This window comes from Rissa tridactyla, chromosome 5, assembly GCF_028500815.1.
Source record: "Rissa tridactyla isolate bRisTri1 chromosome 5, bRisTri1.patW.cur.20221130, whole genome shotgun sequence".
NCBI classification, from domain to species: domain Eukaryota; kingdom Metazoa; phylum Chordata; class Aves; order Charadriiformes; family Laridae; genus Rissa; species Rissa tridactyla.
In genome coordinates this window covers 77,865,142-77,881,276 of record NC_071470.1, presented here as the reverse complement: position 1 = coordinate 77,881,276, position 16,135 = coordinate 77,865,142, and the positions used below count along the sequence as shown (strand labels likewise).

Sequence of the window (16,135 nt, the reverse complement as noted above, 5' to 3'; positions counted from 1 at the left end):
ATAGTCTAGAGCTTGAGCACAGCAGGACAAATCAGGGCCGCAGAATGACTGTTGCACCGATCCTAGGTAATAATTAAGAACGGGTACTCCTGTAGATAACTGCGGACCCCCAGACTCCCACTGCCTTGTCGGATACACAAGGCCCCCAGGAACTCTGCAATGGTCCTCAACTTAGGGGTGGAAGCCGAGAGCAGCACGTGGAACATCCCAGTAGCAGAAAAAATATATCAGTGGCAAGTCAAACCGCAAAAAAGGAGTGTTCTTGAGAAAAGCGGGAGTTGCTCTCACTGTAGGGCTTTCTCAGCTGGGGAAGCAAGATGTGGTCGGTTGTAAACTGGCCCGTTCTGTGGTGGTTTGAGCTGCTCGTAATGGACCTAATGCTGCTCCCGTTGAATAAACACCCAACTCTCTGTTGCCTTCAGGAAGAATGACTTGAGCTAATTAACAGCTCCAGAAGCTCCAAGCCATCAAATGGGGTTCTCCGCTGCTCTGAGCAGAGAGGAAACGGTCCAGGAGCTTCTTATTCCTCAGTCTGCAGCTATTTACTGGGTGACTTGGCTGTCCCGTGTTTCAGGCGGATCCATCTGCACCTCGTGGATGTGCTTTCTCCTGCCCATCACAGAGGTGGTAGGAGGCTTAATTCCTCGTTATTTGCGGAGCGGGCTCTGATTGCCAGCTGAAAGGCAGAGATTGATAGAGAAGTCCCGTGCGGTGACAGCAGCTTTGGTCTCTTGGAAAGACAGGCTTTGCTAACGGCGCGTGGGGTAAGAGGGTGAAAGGCTTCAGCCAAATCCGTGGGTGTTTTGACTCTGTGTTTAATCTGACAGGGGACGAACCTAGAGGGAAAGAAAACCGGGCAATTTGTTAGGGTTCAGTGAAGTGCTAACTAGGAGCAGCTCTTGGGAGAGAACGAAAGCACCTGGAAGTGAATGCCACCGAAACCCCTGCCTTGTGCACAGAATTACGAATCCGTTATTGACTGCTCTTGTTTTTCTGGTGGTGTTTTGTGTTGTTTTTTTTTTTTTTTTTTAAAAAGATTTTAAACCTCAGCTGCAGTTGCAAATGATGCTGAAGACTGAAACAGTCTGAGACAAATGGATACAAGTGAAAAGGCAGAAATGCAGAGCGTCGGCAAAACTGCGGGGACGCTCTGAAAATGAACTGATTCCTGCTCCTGCTTTCTAACCTTGCCGCCCCTCCTGAGCCTTGAGGCCGGGGGGGGGGTGATTGCCTCCAGGATCTTCGCTTTATAAAGAGGGCAGAGAGAGTGGATTAAATCAATATTTCATTTATTTGGGCTTGTAATTCCTCTTACATCAGCTGCCACATAAAGATTTTCCCCTATTTTCTTCCCCTCCTCCTCGTCCTCATTTACTATGCACCAATAATTTCCCTTTGACGCTTTCCTGCCGGTCCCAGTGCCAGATGGCCCCGGTTCTGAGCTTCTCCCCTCTCTTGGGAGCGGCCCCCATTGTCAATGCAAAGGAGGGCGTCGTGGCTTTGAACCCAAAGCTGGGACCCAAACTTCAGCCCCGGCGCGAGGAGGAGCCAACCCTCTAATGCAGGAAACCATGCAAACAGCACACCCTCCCACTCATCCCCATTAAGTGTGTGTGTGTGGGGGGGAACCCACCCTTCACCAAAGGCTGTTTTGCATTTTCCCCAATGGTCTGTGTATAGAAATCTGGTGCAAATTTAATTCTCTCACCACCTGATTCCACTTCCCAGCCGTGAGGTTCCCTTTGTGTCATAAACTCAATTAGACGTATGCATTTCACATCATGGACGCAGATGCGAAAACAAAGTGCGCGCGTACCTCGCTCTTTTTCTCTCTCTCTTTCTCTGTAGATGCGTCTAGATCGGCTTTAGAGCGATAAAGAAAGTGAGTAAATCTGTTTAGGGCAGTAGCCCGCTATGCGGAACGAAGTGTCCGCCTGCGGCGAGGAGTTTCTGATTGCCTTGGGGTAGGCTGTGACATCTTGGGAGTCTGTAGGGTTTCCCCAGGTCAGGCCTGGGTGACAGGGGAGCCTTACCCGCCCCCCCCCTCCCCCCCCCCCCCCCCCCCCCCCCCGTCGGCTTTTGCATTTCAGAGTGGCGTGGGGAAGGTTTTTGCGCAGGGTTTGGGTGCGCGCCCAGCAGGCCGGTGCGTGAGCCCTGGGTGCTGAGGAATTTTCCAGCCACACGAGTTGGCAGGGCATGAAAGGAGCGGGTATTAATTTCTTGGTGTACTGCTCGGAACGGGGAGGGGGGGACACACGTAATTGCAAAGATTGACATCGAACCATGTTTTCTGTGTGCCACACAGCATGCAGCCCTGCCTTCTAAAAAAAAAAAAAAAAAAAAAATAGCGGAGTTTCTCTCCCTGGCTTGACTTTTCTACGTTTTGTGTCCATTTGGGTTTGGAGAGGGACACAAGAGGTTTCGGCATTGAGCGGAGAGTTAAATTATGCAGCTGCAAGACTGCCAAGCCCTTCAGAATAGGATGCTTCGTTTAGATTTTCCACAATGCTATTGAAGTGCTTATTTTCCTCCTGAAGAGACACAAACAGATGCAAACTTCTGTAAACACTTTAGAAATGAATTCAGTGAGTTTGGCCTCTCAGCAGTGCTCAATAGCTGACAGAAAAATGTCTAATTAGTGCAAGTGGAAATAATAGGGCCACTTGGATTCCTTCCATCCTCCTCCAAGTCTACTTTTCCGAGGAACTCAAAGGCCCTTTTGTTTGGTGGGTCACCCTCTCTCAGGCTTTTGTGCTCCGATCTATTAAAGGAAGAAGGGGAGGAAAAAAAAAAAAAAATAGATTAGGCGATGCTCTGTGCTTAAATATATGGCCTGTTGATGAGCATTTCAAATGGCTGGTTTGCAGTGTCAGTTTACAGGTGCTTGGAGAGGGGGATTCCTCCATTGTTGGCCAGCACAAGCGGAGTTGTGCGTGCTGGGCTCCAGGAATCCTTTTCAAGTGCCATCCTCTTAGAAAAATCCAACTCGGGGTCAGGGGAAAAAAAAAAGAAAAAAAAGAAAAGAAAAAAAAAGGGAAATTTGTAGGAATCCGCCTGGCCGAACTGCAAACGAGCTAGGAAATACTTGCAACAGATTGGTGCTTTGGGCCGTACGTCGCGGGCTCTTCTCCGACTGGTTTGACGTGGGTTTTCTCCTGCACGCCTCAGACGGTGGTCGTGCCGCTCAAAATCAAGAGCGAGGTCTTGCTGTCGGGTTGTGGGGCTCTGAGCTAAAAGCAAAGAGGATCGAAATGAGGGTGGGGAGGAGTCCAAGGAGCCTGAGCGGAGTCTAAAGCGGCTCGTGGACGTTGCTGCCTCTCTGGCCCTGCCTGTGCGTTTACACAAGGAGGCCGATGCTAAGACGAAAATGGGAGATAGCTGCCAAACTTGATGTTTTAGTGAGGATTTGGACAAAGTTTTCTCGGCAGTCTCTTATGCTCTTGGTGATGCTGTGGGGCCTGATCCTCCCTCCCCCATGTTGCTTTTACTCTGTCTATGAGTAGTGCGTCCCACTGACGTGAATGAGATGAGAAACGCGTCCTTTTTATGAGGCAGCTTTCTATGGTTTAGGGCATTTTTTTTTGTTTTTTCTTTCCTGCTGTGGTTGACCACGCCGCAAAGCAGTACTCGACCATCGCCAGCTCCCAGGTATTTGAGCCAGGCTGGGCAGCAGGAAGCCGGGTTCTCTGTAGGCAGCCCAACGGATTACTAGAACTAATAACAATTAGTTTAAAAAGGGGACACGAGTCTGTAAAGACTGGAAATGCTCACTCCAGCCATTGTCCCGGATGGAGCTCAAACCATCCCCTCCTTTGTATACCACAAACAAACAAACAGGCCAGGAATCTGATGTTTTTCCCCTGCGGGTCATCTTTAATAGCTACTAAATCTGTATGAACTCTCTTGGATTCCCACAGTGGTTGAACCATCACACCAACACGGGGAACCAGCCGGAGCTCCTGGGATAGCGTGCTGTTAAGAGGCCAGGAGGCCAGGAAGGACAGCCGTGAGGAGGCACACAGCCTCACCGCGGTTGCAGAAATCCACCAAATTATGCGGTTGCGAATACTAAAGAACAATTAGAAAGACCCCCCCCAAAAAATCAGGAGTGATACCTGCAGGTCAAACAAAATAAACAGCTGGAACCTCCCTATCTTAAAAATGAAAATATGATCAGGAACAGGCATAGGTTATGATAAATCCTTTCTGATCACCGTCACAAAGACTTTCTCCATCATGTAAATGGCTAGTAAAGATTATAAGGTGAGTAGAAATTTTGAGACAGCCTTTTAATTGCTAGGGAATACTTGCTTCTCGTCATGTTCAGTGTTTCACCTGCTGCAGAGCTGTGTAGCCACCTTGCAGCAAATAACTAGGAGTATCCCATCTGTTCTAAAATGGTACGTCGGCAGCACCGTTGGGCAGAGGGTTACTAAAGGTGAGTATTTTCTGTAGACGTTTCACTGAGCCTTTGCGCGGTGAGTCTCTCCACGGCGCTGGTGTTCTTTTCAGGTTTATTTGAAAGCCTCCGTCATGGTCAAGGACTGCGTAACAGCGGCTGCTATTGTCTTCCTGATCGACCGGTTCCTCTATTGGATTGATGCCTCCAGCAAACTTCTTCAGATCGCCAAGGGCTTGCACAAGCTCCAGCCCACCACGCCGATCGGTCCTCAGGTGCTCATCCGGCAGGCTCGCCTCTCCGTCAACACAGGTACCTGTCGCTTTTCTCAGCTCAAGCCCAATTAGGAACTACTTGACTTTGAAGAAGATACTTTGTCCCTTGCTGGGGATGACATGCTTACGGCCCCCGTGCCACGTTTTCAAACGGCGCAGCCCACTCCCAGCCCTCTTGAGCCCTCCCAGCTCCTCTCACTAGCACAAAGGGGCTGGTATAAAGGGTTTCAGAGCCAAAGCAGGAGAGAAAATTGTGAAAGGGTGTGGAAAATACTAATTGGAGCTTTTGTTCCTTAACAAATCTTCCCTGCTGGTTTCAAACAGGGATATCTGAATTGCTATACTTCTGACCAAGGGCCTTTAAAAAGTAAATTAGAATCCCAGCATTTTCTCTGCACTGTCCCAGCTGCCTTTTTTTTTTTTTTTTTTTTTTTTTTACTTCGGTGGGACCACTTGATTATGCAAACAATGCAGCTTACAACCCCTCGAGGATAAATTGATTTAAAAAAAAAATAAAATTCCATCATTCCTATAACAAAGGCAACACCTGAACTATTTTTAATGTTATCTTCCCACTGGCCCTGGGGATACTTCCCACTCCCACCGGGGAGAAGAAAACAAAGCCAGACAAACCTCCTCTGAAAAACCCAACTGAGGAGTATTTTATTTGCAGAAAAGAGAACTGTAAGTTCCCTGCGCAGCCATTTTTATTCGTGGCTGTGGGCTTCTCATGCCATGGTACCTGGGTGCTGGCGCACTCCAGTCGATGGGAGTGATAGTCCAGCCGACACTTACTCCGCTTCACTGGCCGGAGCAGCCTTTGTGAATTCAGCCAGACAATTGAGACAAAAAGCAAGGTTTGACATGCATAAAGCTGATCGAATTAGACCTTAAGGCGTCTCCTGCAGCCCATCAACCTACCACGGGTGACTCCGGCCGCGCGACAAAACCTCTGAGCCGTATGACAGGGGGCTGAAAGGCAGAGTCCCCACTTTGTGTTGCGTGCCGCACCCTTTCTCTGTATTTTTGGGGTATATTTTCTGTGCTTAAGATGGTTTTTAAAAGCTAGGTAGAGAGCGACAGGGAGGTGGCATAGCCTTTGGCTAAACCAGGTATAATAGGTAATTTCATCTTACTTTGCAACCGCCTATTATAGAATTTAGCACACGTACGCTTAAGACTGTCGACGGCAACAAATCTACGTGCAGGTGATATCGGGGTGTATCGAGTTTCAATATCATACAGCTTCTCGAGGAGATTTTCTGAAGCAAGTGCCTGGCTAGAAACAGTTGCCTCACGGGCGTTTTTTGCAATATTTGTTGTGTGAGGGAGATAGTCCCTCTCAAAGAGATTCCTGAGCGTGAGGTGGCATCTGCAGCGCGGGCTTAATGGGAAAGCTTAGTCTAAGTGTGGACACGACGACAGTGCTGGGAAGAAGAGTACGATCTGCAGGGGCTGTCACTGATGAATGTTTTTGTTCATTTCATGCCACGTGATGCATTTTTATATTCATTTTCTATCCTTTTTTTTTTACTTATTTATTTTTACTCAGGTAAACTTTTAAAAGCTGAATATATCCTAAGCAACCTCATTAACAACAACGGAGCAACAGGTACATAGATATTTCTTTTCCAATTTCATAATTGCTATTTTGGTGGGATTTTTGATACTAATTCCGATAGCCACGCAAGCTTCAAATCGAGCCAGTCTGACCTCAGTAATGACTCCTTACATCACGTTTCTCTTTTCTTCACCGTTCTTTGCTAAAATGTGGAAACTGCAACTTTGTTTTGAACTTCCCATAGTTCTCTGCTGAGTTTTTCCACTCTCTCTGCAGGTACCTGGCGATACGCTAAGGAAAGCGACAGGATTCTCGTTCAGTCAGTCTGCTTGCAAATCAGAGGACAGATTCTGCAAAAGCTTGGTGGGGCTTTTATCTATAAACATCTGCTCAAGGTTTTCCCCTGCCGTTTGTTTTTTTGTTGGTTGGCACATGTCAGAGGTTTAGCTAGTGGAGAAGCCTGATGCCTGTAACGCAGCCACAGGAGATGAGTTGTGCATCCATCTCTTTGCAGCAAGGACCTAGAGCCATGTACCAAGCAAAACGCATTTTAGAAATTTACATTGTTGTTATTAATCCTACCAGAAGCTGAGGAGCGTGCTGAAACGTTGCTCCTTTTATCCTGTGCTACTCCATGTTTGCTAGCACTTCTCCCAGATTCACCGTTCCCAAAGGCACACGGTAGTTTATCAGAGGAACATCACAGCAATTTCCTCTCTCAAGACAAGAAACCCCATCATTTTCGGCACGATGGGCTTCTGGATTCAGGGTTTGGCACTCGAGGCCAACAGCCTTCATTTTATGCTTTTGCTGTGACCTTTCGTCTTCCGTGGCTGTTGAGCTCAAGTCTTTTATGAACATAAAATGTGTGTTTATGCACAGCCAAAAGCTAAAGGAAACTAATAAATGTTCGGTGTCACCAAAGCAAAAAAAGACATAGTTTTATACTGTTTTGAAGGTTCCTGACTCAAGGAGGCGTAAAATAAACTATTGAAAGCCCTCTGTAGCTGTAATCCGCGTAGTGACTATTTTTCTGATTTATTTCAGGGATGTGGTATGAGGCAGCAGAGTTGATCTGGGCTTCGGTCGTGGGATATTTCAAACTTCCTCAACCAGATAAAAAGGTGGTGTTTCCTTTTCGCTCTGGCTATCTTTGCCACTCTAACAATCGTTGCAGATGAGCTTCTGTTTACTTCAGAAGAGTCTTCTAGCAATAATGTTTCGGTTACGCACCTCAGCCGAGGTTAACATGCAGGATAAATGTTCTCGCCGAAGTCTGTATTGCACGTTGTTTCCGCATGCATGCCCAGACTTACGGGCACCTTTTTTTCCTGCAGGGCAATGAAAGTAATAGTTTCCATTAAGCAGAATCAGCTGAAGTGAACCATCGCTGAGGGTGCCTGTGACAAGGGCAGAATGCAGCCACAGATTTTATTAATTTATCTGTTTATTAGCAGTAAGGCTAATTTTTTGTTCCTAGTAACCGAGCGTGTCTATTTGCCGGAGTGCTCACAAGCTGCACTACGCTATCTGTTGTGGGTGATGGATGTTCCTTGGCACTGCCGCATCTGAACACCTTGCAACAGCTACCGTGTCTCTCTCTAACACCTTTGGGAGGCTTGGCTGCGCTAATCTTGAAGCAATGTCACAGCATGTGTCCGTAGCTAAACAGGAATGTGAACCTAAGTCTTGCAAGTCCTAGGGTGATGCTTTAAGAAGTTTCGTAACTGCACCCCAGCATAGGATATCCCACAAAAGCAGACCCCGTCACCTCTCCTCTGCCTTACCTTAGAGCTTGACCTCAATTTCAGAACACCTCTCTGGGAGCAAAGGTGTGTAGTGAATTTGGCGGCAAGCACACAGATATTTCCCGGCGATCTGAACTATTTAGCTGCGCACAGACCCTTAGCTAGCACGTATAAATCAAATCTTCCAGAGAGACAGACAATTAGCAAGTTCATAGATCTGCGTGTTACGTGTTCCTGTCTTATTTTTTAATTGGTTCTGTAGAACCGATTCCAAATTACTAAAGAAAACAATTGGAAAACGAAGATTAGATTGTAGACAGATTGAAGATTGTAGACAGCAAATTATCCATGAGCCAGCAGTGTGCCCTTGTCGCCAAGAAGGCCAATGGCATCTTGGGCTGCATAGGGAAGACTGTGGCCAGTAGGTCGAGGGAGGTCATTCTTCCCCTCTACTCTGCACTGGTGAGGCCACAACTAGAGTACTGTGTCCAGTTCTGGGCTCCCCAGTTCAAGAGGGACAGGGAACTACTGGAGCGAGTCCAGCGAAGGGCAACCAAGATGATTGTGGGACTGGAGCACCTCCCTTATGAGGAAAGGCTGAAAGAGCTGGGACTCTTTAGCCTGGAGAAGAGAAGGTTGAGGGGGGACCTGATTAATGTTTACAAGTACCTAAAGGGTGGGTTTAAGGAGGACGGAGCCAGGCTCTTTTCAATGGTTCCCAGCGACAGGACAAGGGGCAATGGGCACGAGTTGGAACATAGGAAGTTCCGTTCAAATACACGGAAAAACTTCTTTACAGTGAGGGTGACAGAGCACTGGAACAGGCTGCCCAGGGAGGTTGTGGAGTCCCCTTCTCTGGAGATTTTCAAGACCCGCCTGGATGCAGCCCTGAGGGATGTGCTTTAGGCAATCCTGCTCTAGCAGGGGAGTTGGACTAGATGATCTCTAGAGGTCCCTTCCAACTCTGAAGATTCCGTGATTCCGTGATTAAATTATCAACACCAAGATCCTCTTGGCTTTTGTCCACCTCTGTTCATTTGGTTTTTAAACAGTGCAGTAAGTTAGGGGAGTGCATTAAAAATAGGATGCTTGTTTTCTTAGGCTATGCCTGGTGAGCATTTATTACTTCTATCATCTCTCTAGGCATCTTCACCTTGAATTTTTTAGAAAGGCTGGGATCAGCTGGCCGGTTCTTAAACATAATTTTTGGCTTTCTGTCATCTTTTCTGACAAACAACAGTAAAACAGATTGAGTTTTTTCTTTGTTCAGATATGATTAGCCAAGGGCTTCATGCAGCTTTTGGTGATATCACGAGAATTCACTTTCATTGTCACAAACAGCACCTTGGGAAAATACAATGCTAAGGAAAATGCAATGCTATTTAAGTTGAAACCTAGAGCTAGCGGTAATCGGGATAGCTGCCACTCATGGAAACTCAGACGTATCCACCAGGCCACACTTTTCCGCAAGTGGGAATTAACAAAATCCTACCAAGGTGGCGTCTCTGAATTTCTTAGCAGTGCTTCCCTTTGTTTGTTTCTTTTTTTTTCCTGGTGTGCTCTACATGGAACCAACGTTATTGTGAGCAGTAAAATTCAAAAGACAAGGGGAAAAACACTATCATAATTTTCCATTTCTCTTTCAGGGAATTGCTACTTCTTTGGGTATTATGGCAGACATATTTGCTTCCATGAATGACAAGGATTATGTCCGGTTTAAAACCAGTGCTGAGATTGATCTGGTAAGACTTGGTTTGGTATTTGTGTGTGTATGTTCTTCAGGTGGACTGTATGTCGTTGTCCCAAATTCACCCACACTTTGTTCTTCCTCCTGTTCCTCTCCTGTGCTGAGAGGGCTGAAGAAACTTCCATTGCTGCTGTTGTAAGAGTTCATTAGCGCCTAGATGGAAGAATGCCTTGCTTCAGGAAAAAGAAAATATTAAGAGTATTTACAGACCCAAAGGTCTCAGAGAGCTCAGGGAACCTACAACACACAAGAAACAAATCCCAAGCTGCCTCGCTTTAATTGAACAGGGTTGCTTACCAGGTAGACCCATCTCTTTGAAAAGAAAGCCTTTAAGGTGAGGTTTTCCCTCTTTTTTTATTTCCCTAGAGCCTTCTCCGAGAGTTCGGTCATCGCTTATTATCAGCTGCTGAGGCCTGCAAACTCGCGGCAGCCTACAGCCAGTACACCCCACTGTTTGTCCTCACAGCCGTGGTAGGTATTAGCCTTCATTCTGAAAGTGCTATTTGTATAAGAGAAGAGTCCGGGCTATTAGATTTGGCTGTAATCCGGCTTCCAAACATTACGTCATGCAGGGTATTGTGTCCGTGTTGTGGGTATGACGCTATACGTTGCTCTGCACTCCAATCAGAAGCTAAACAGATGGGCAGAAAGCAGTATCTGTCCACAGACTGAGGATGCGCTTTCAGGCCCGTTTGGGAATGCTGCTGCTTCTGTAATTACAGCTATATTTCAAAGGAAAAAGAGCACGATTCCCTCCAGGAAACACAGCAGCAGGCAGTTAGAGCCGACGTTTGCTTCAAATTGTACAAGGGAAAGAAACATATTTTTCTGCCCTTTGTTTATCTCTGACAGAAGTCCAGGTTTTTAATTCCTTCATTTCTCTTTCTTCCCTTCCCAGAACATCCGTGGGGTGTGTTTGCTATCCTACAGTCACTCCAAGGACTGTCCCCCAGAAAAGAGAAAGTTCTACCTGTCCGAAGCCAAAGAATCCTTTGAGATCGGCCTCCTCACCAAGGACGATAACAGTCCCATCACCAGCAAGCAGGAGCTCCATAGTTTTATTAAAGCGGCTTTCTGCCTCGCAACCGTGCATCGATGGCTCTACGGGGAAAGCGAGAACCTCCGTGAGGTGCGTCAGCTGTGTAAAGAAGCCATGGGAAAACTGCATTCCTACAGCACTTCATCGACAGAAGAGGAAGAGAAAGGAATGCTTGCCAAGGAGATCATGTCTCTGATCGCATCCGTGAAGAAGCGCCTGCGGGTGGAAAGCTTCCCTAATTCTGATGCTAGGTCTTACGTTCCAGACGGTTACAAAGGCACAGTGGAAAAGCCTATCCTGCAGCAGGAAGTCAGCTTTGAGAAGATCCTTGCCATGCATTCTCAGCATCATCTGTCAGTGTGTGAAGTGTTTGAAAATACTTGCAGGCTTCATAAAACCGCACCAGGAGAAACCCAAGTGGGAGTTTGTATCACAACCTTAAGAACAGAAACCAAAACCGTAGACACTGTGTGTACTACTGAGGACACAGCGTACCAGAGGAAAGGCGCTGCGAAAATGCCGAATTCACCAGCAGCAGGAAGTAGCTCAGAGAGACTCAGTGGCCAAAGAAATAAATACATCGGTTCTGATGTGATGAAAATTTCCTTCGATGAAGAGACTGAGCCGTTCGAAATAGAAAAAAATGATGAGAACAGTGCTTTCAGCAGATGGCAAAAGAGGAGTCAAAGCACTACTTCAGACAGCTCTTGGTGCAAGCTTTCAAAATCAAGTTACTCTTCCAGCTGGGAGGAACTAAACTCTAACAGCAGCAAAGAGTCTCCCAGGGAAGGGCAGCAGCAGGAAAAGGGCTCAGCGGAGGAGCAGTGTTGCACAACAGAATCTGATGAAAACGGTCAGGCTGCATACTTGAGCTCACTACCTTCCAGAACCTGGCGTCCGTCCCCTCGAGAGCCTCCGCAGAGCCGTCGGGGATCTCCTCAACCTTCCTTAGAGGTAGCTGGGAGGCTGGTAGAGAAGGCGGCTCTTTGTGGAGAAGAGCTACGGGAGGGAAGACACGGTGGAAAGAGCTCGTCAGAAAAGAAAGCGCAGGAGGTGAACAACGCGGTTCCTTCCCTCTCCACCCCTTACTCTGTTCCTACCAGGCTGGAGGAAGAGGAGGAGGAGGAGGAGTCCTCCTCCCGGGCAGAGCTGGGCTGCAGGACCAAGGACAGCGGCAGGGAGGGTGGTGGGACCCGCAGCCGGTTGGGGTGGGTCGACCCAGAAGGAGAGACCGCAGAGAGCACCGAGGATCCCTCCTTCGAGGCACGACCCCCCCCAAACAGGGATGCTTCCGTACTACCAACGAGCATCGAGCCGAAAATGGCCGGCGACTCCTCTGTGCGTGACTGGCTGAGGAAATCTGCCGTGGTGGGAAACGGATCTCTCAAAGTGCCTGAAGTTGACGGCCAAGCAGAAACAGTAGATGACACTGAATTTGATTTCATCAGCATTGGAGACCTAGTAAACAATTCTCCTACGGCGTCTGTTCCGGAGCATCAGTCAACTCCCAGTGCACCAACAGCTTTGTCCTCGGGGGGAAAGATATCCATAACTGAGCACTTTGATTGTGCCACTACTGAAGAAGATGAAGAAAAGTCTCAGGATGTGGTGAGCAGCAAGAGACAATCCAGTTCATCTCTGAGTTCCTGGTACAAAGCGGGACAGATGCCCAGGAGTTCCCCTGAAAGTCCATTTCTGAGCACAAGGGGAAGTGGTTTCATCTTCACGCCTGGGAGAACGAAGGAAGAAGTCCTTGACGCTCGATTTCTGAAGGATGATGATTACATGCAGCTTCTGGCAGGGGTGGAACATAATTGGCTTGTCCAGAGACTGGTGCCTGCTGGAATTTTTAAGTCTAAACAGCTTCGTAAAGCATACTGTAAGTTTCCATACAGCAATGGGCATTTTCACACAGCAAGAGGTTCTCCTGCAGAGAACAGTCTTTTCAGACTCAGGCTTTTTAACACAATGTTTGAGTCATCGTTTATTAGGACTTAATTTTTTGTTGTTTTATGAGGTTTTGTATAAGAATTTTAGCAATGGAAGAACACTCCCTTGAACCATTTTCTCCCGTTCCTTCTTACCCATTTGCACATCAGTCATAGATGATGGGCTCCAACTCCATGCCCACTCAGTCCCACCTGCTTCAATCCCTTCATGCAAGAGGTAACATACGCTACTGGAACTCCCTGTGCCAGTTCATCAAGCCCTTTCCACCCCATTACTTGAGTCTCTGGTTTTGTCTGCAACCTAAGACAATGATTATTAAGTGAATAATAAATAACGGCCATACCTTCATACGCAGACGCTTGATGAATATATGAAGAAATACAGAAGCTAGGAGCAGTGGCACTATAGGCTGCCTCATTTAGCTCGTTAAGTAAAACCTACTTAGGGCTTATCCCATCTTGCGTGTCTCAAGCCCGTTGAGCATTTTTTTGTCCTTAATGTAAAATATCCAACTCTGAACCTACGTACCTCTTCTTATATATTTCATAGCCCCGTACATTGCTTCTCTCCTGGGTGCTGGTTATTTCATCCCTTGGCACAGGCTTAGAGCAGTCCTGTGGAATTTTCCATTCTACTCGTGGTGTTTTCTTTTTGTAGCTGCTCTTCTTCTAAAATACTCGAAGAAATCAGGCCTCTGGACAGGCCAAGAAACGGCTGTATTCATTGGAGACTACCTGAACGTGGCAAAGGAAGGCAAACAGAGAAGTGCATTTTGGATACACTTTCTGCACCAAGAAGAAAGTCTGGGCAGGTATTGACCGAACCAGTTTCTGAAACTAAGTATTTATGAGTGTTGCTTCTGTGTAAATATGAATTAAAACTGTCTGGTAGGATTAGTCTTACACCTGTGATTCAGCTAGTCCAGTGCCTTGTTAGACAGTAGCTTTTATCAAGTGTTTTCAGAAGACAGTACAAGTTTTTACTCGGACAACTACAGAAATCATTGCAACAGTGGGAGAAGATTGTTCCTTTAGTCTGTTTCAACTATCTGGTTAGATTTTGACTGATTTTCTGTAGCAAGTATGTTTTATGGCTTTCCCGAATCTCTTGGGCATTTTGGCAGTCTTTCACTCCACGTAACTCTCTACTTTTTAATCTCTGGGAAGAAAAAGCTACTTCACTGTTGACTTCGGACAGCCATGGTAGTGTTCATTTGCTCATGACAATTCTTAGGCCTGACTTCACCTTTGTCTGTGCTGGGATAATCTCCTGGGAGCTTAAATGTTCCTTCCTTTTTATTTGACCTCTGCTTTTGCATGCATTAGAGAATTAGCAATATACGTATGTATCTCACAATACCTATAGGCAGAAAGGTGTTTCACTTACTTTAATTTCAGCAGCAGGTTTATGCAATGGATGCATCTGCTCTGAAAGCTTCATAAACTCCTCTGCACCAGCAGACCTCTGCTAACTGCTAATTGCAGATTTTGGATTGTTATTAGAAGTAGCTTATGAATTATTATGGGTTAAGAACAGTATTTTAAGTGTGTCCGAGTTGGGTCTCCCTTCTGAGTCAAGAAGAGTTGACTTTAAATATTCCGGTGTTATGAAACCCCCGTCCTAGGATTTGATCGATCGGTACAGCATTTTATGCCTGTAAGAGCTATAAAATAAAACACCCACAACTTCAATCCCTACCGTTTTAAATGCATCGCCAATGGCTGGCTTTGCTTCTGCACAGCCAAGCTCTGCTTTGTCGTGATGGTTCTGTATCACAGGTAGGGCTTCCCAAGTGCAGTCTGCTGCAAATCGGGCTACACCAAACACTTCTCTCTTTGTGTAGGTACGTTGGGAAAGAATATAAAGAAGAAAAAGGACTTCTTCATCATTTCAGTGACGTGGAACGGCAAATGACTGCCCAGTACTACGTGACAGAATTCAACAAAAGGCTGTATGAGCAAAAGCTCCCTACGCAGATCTTTTATATCCCATCTGCAGTACTCCTGGTAAGAACTGTCTTCTAAGCAATGCAAAAGAATAGATGGGAAGAGTGTCTTCAGTCAATTTTGATCTTAAAATACCAGCAGTTAAGCCACCTCTGGATGACTCTTACCTGATGGCTGCATTTGCTCATTTCAGGACAGAAGACGCCTACCTGCAGGGCTACAAGTTCATGGGTGGACTGGCAGAAAAGATGCCACGTCCTATTAGAAGTTAGAAACTCACTTGTAAATGAAACCCGGGAGTTACCCAGCCTTTTATATCGTCTGGGTGTCCTGGCACAGAGGTCAAAGCTGACGTCCGGCCCCTGGCGGGAAAGCGAAAGATCTTTTCTTTATTCTTAGGCTTAACTTCCCATTTGATTTGTGTTTCAAATACGGGGAGCCACCCTCCACAGTAGAGCGCTGAACTCATTGTTTCATGATGACTAGGTGTATGATGGCATACTATGCATGTTCCTTTTTCTGTAAGCCATTCTGGCGCTAGATCTAGCTCTATGGCACCGGATCTGGCTCTGTGCCGCTCACTAGTAAGGCCTAACGAGAGCCTGTCATCCGTACCCGTAAGTCTCTGAACACAGAAATGACTGGAAAAAAAAAACAACCCAAACCCTCCCACTGGTTATTTACACACTGAAGAAGGACCAGGTGCAGGTTTAGCCACATCTTTTCAGCTTTTTCGCATCTTCTTTAGACATAGTCTCCTGGAAGAAGTTGTTTCCTAGATCTTTCTAGAATTCATTGCTCATGGAGTTTGCCCTGTCAGGCTGACTTTGTGTTGGATCTTGTAACACTCTTCGTTCTAGTTAAATGTGAGCTCCTCATCTAAACAGCTGGTGTTTTGCATCAGCAGCGGGTTATCGTGAAGACTCTTTCCATCCATCTTATGACAGAAAGTTCTTGGAGGAAAAAACAAGACTTCAGTAGTTAGAGGAGCTGTAGCATCCTTGTTTTCACATCTCTGCTTGCATGACTGTCATTAACACTTTTTTTTTTCAGATACTGGAAGACAGAACTATAAAAGGATGCGTGAGCGTGGAGCCCTACATCCTCGGGGAGTTTGTGAAGCTGTCCAATAACACGAAGGTAGTGAAGAATGAGTACAAAGCCACAGAGTACGGTCTGGCCTATGGCCATTTCTGCTACGAGTTCTCCAACGGAACAGACGTTGTCGTTGATCTGCAAGGTTTGTATTACAGCGAGCTTCATTTCTTGCGTGTCCTCTCACGTTGCCGAATATGCTATGTAAAGGATGTTGTGTCTCTAAATGACGTAAAGCGAGGGAGGTGTCTGCAGGTATGTTTTTGCCTTGAGCAGTTGCTCATGTTCTCCGCTGCATTCGCAGCAAGAGCACCCACGCGTGCCACAGCTTCCTGCCATGGAGCGATCTGCATCCAGTTAGACTAAAGCCGGTGT

The 16,135-nt window shown here is 46.6% G+C and overlaps 1 protein-coding gene across 9 annotated transcripts in view; it reads left to right on the top strand.

The window, feature by feature from the left end:
* ALPK1 (alpha kinase 1) overlaps nt 1–16,135 on the top strand; it is a 59,954-nt gene that overhangs the window by 34,276 nt on the left and 9,543 nt on the right. For 8 of the 9 annotated variants that reach the window (XR_008466814.1, XM_054204133.1, XM_054204130.1 and 5 more), the window contains 10 exons: nt 4,513–4,711; nt 6,227–6,286; nt 6,512–6,598; nt 7,283–7,359; nt 9,630–9,725; nt 10,097–10,201; nt 10,629–12,648; nt 13,377–13,530; nt 14,563–14,725; nt 15,719–15,905. Coding sequence is in view for 8 of the 9 variants with exons in the window: in XM_054204133.1 (XP_054060108.1) it covers nt 4,513–4,711; nt 6,227–6,286; nt 6,512–6,598; nt 7,283–7,359; nt 9,630–9,725; nt 10,097–10,201; nt 10,629–12,648; nt 13,377–13,530; nt 14,563–14,725; nt 15,719–15,905 (3,148 nt within the window). In the remaining variant the exon portion in view is untranslated. Of the gene's footprint in view, nt 1–3,917; nt 4,712–6,226; nt 6,287–6,511; nt 6,599–7,282; nt 7,360–9,629; nt 9,726–10,096; nt 10,202–10,628; nt 12,649–13,376; nt 13,531–14,562; nt 14,726–15,718; nt 15,906–16,135 lie in introns of all 9 variants that reach the window. The other variant, XM_054204134.1, reaches the window with a different exon arrangement.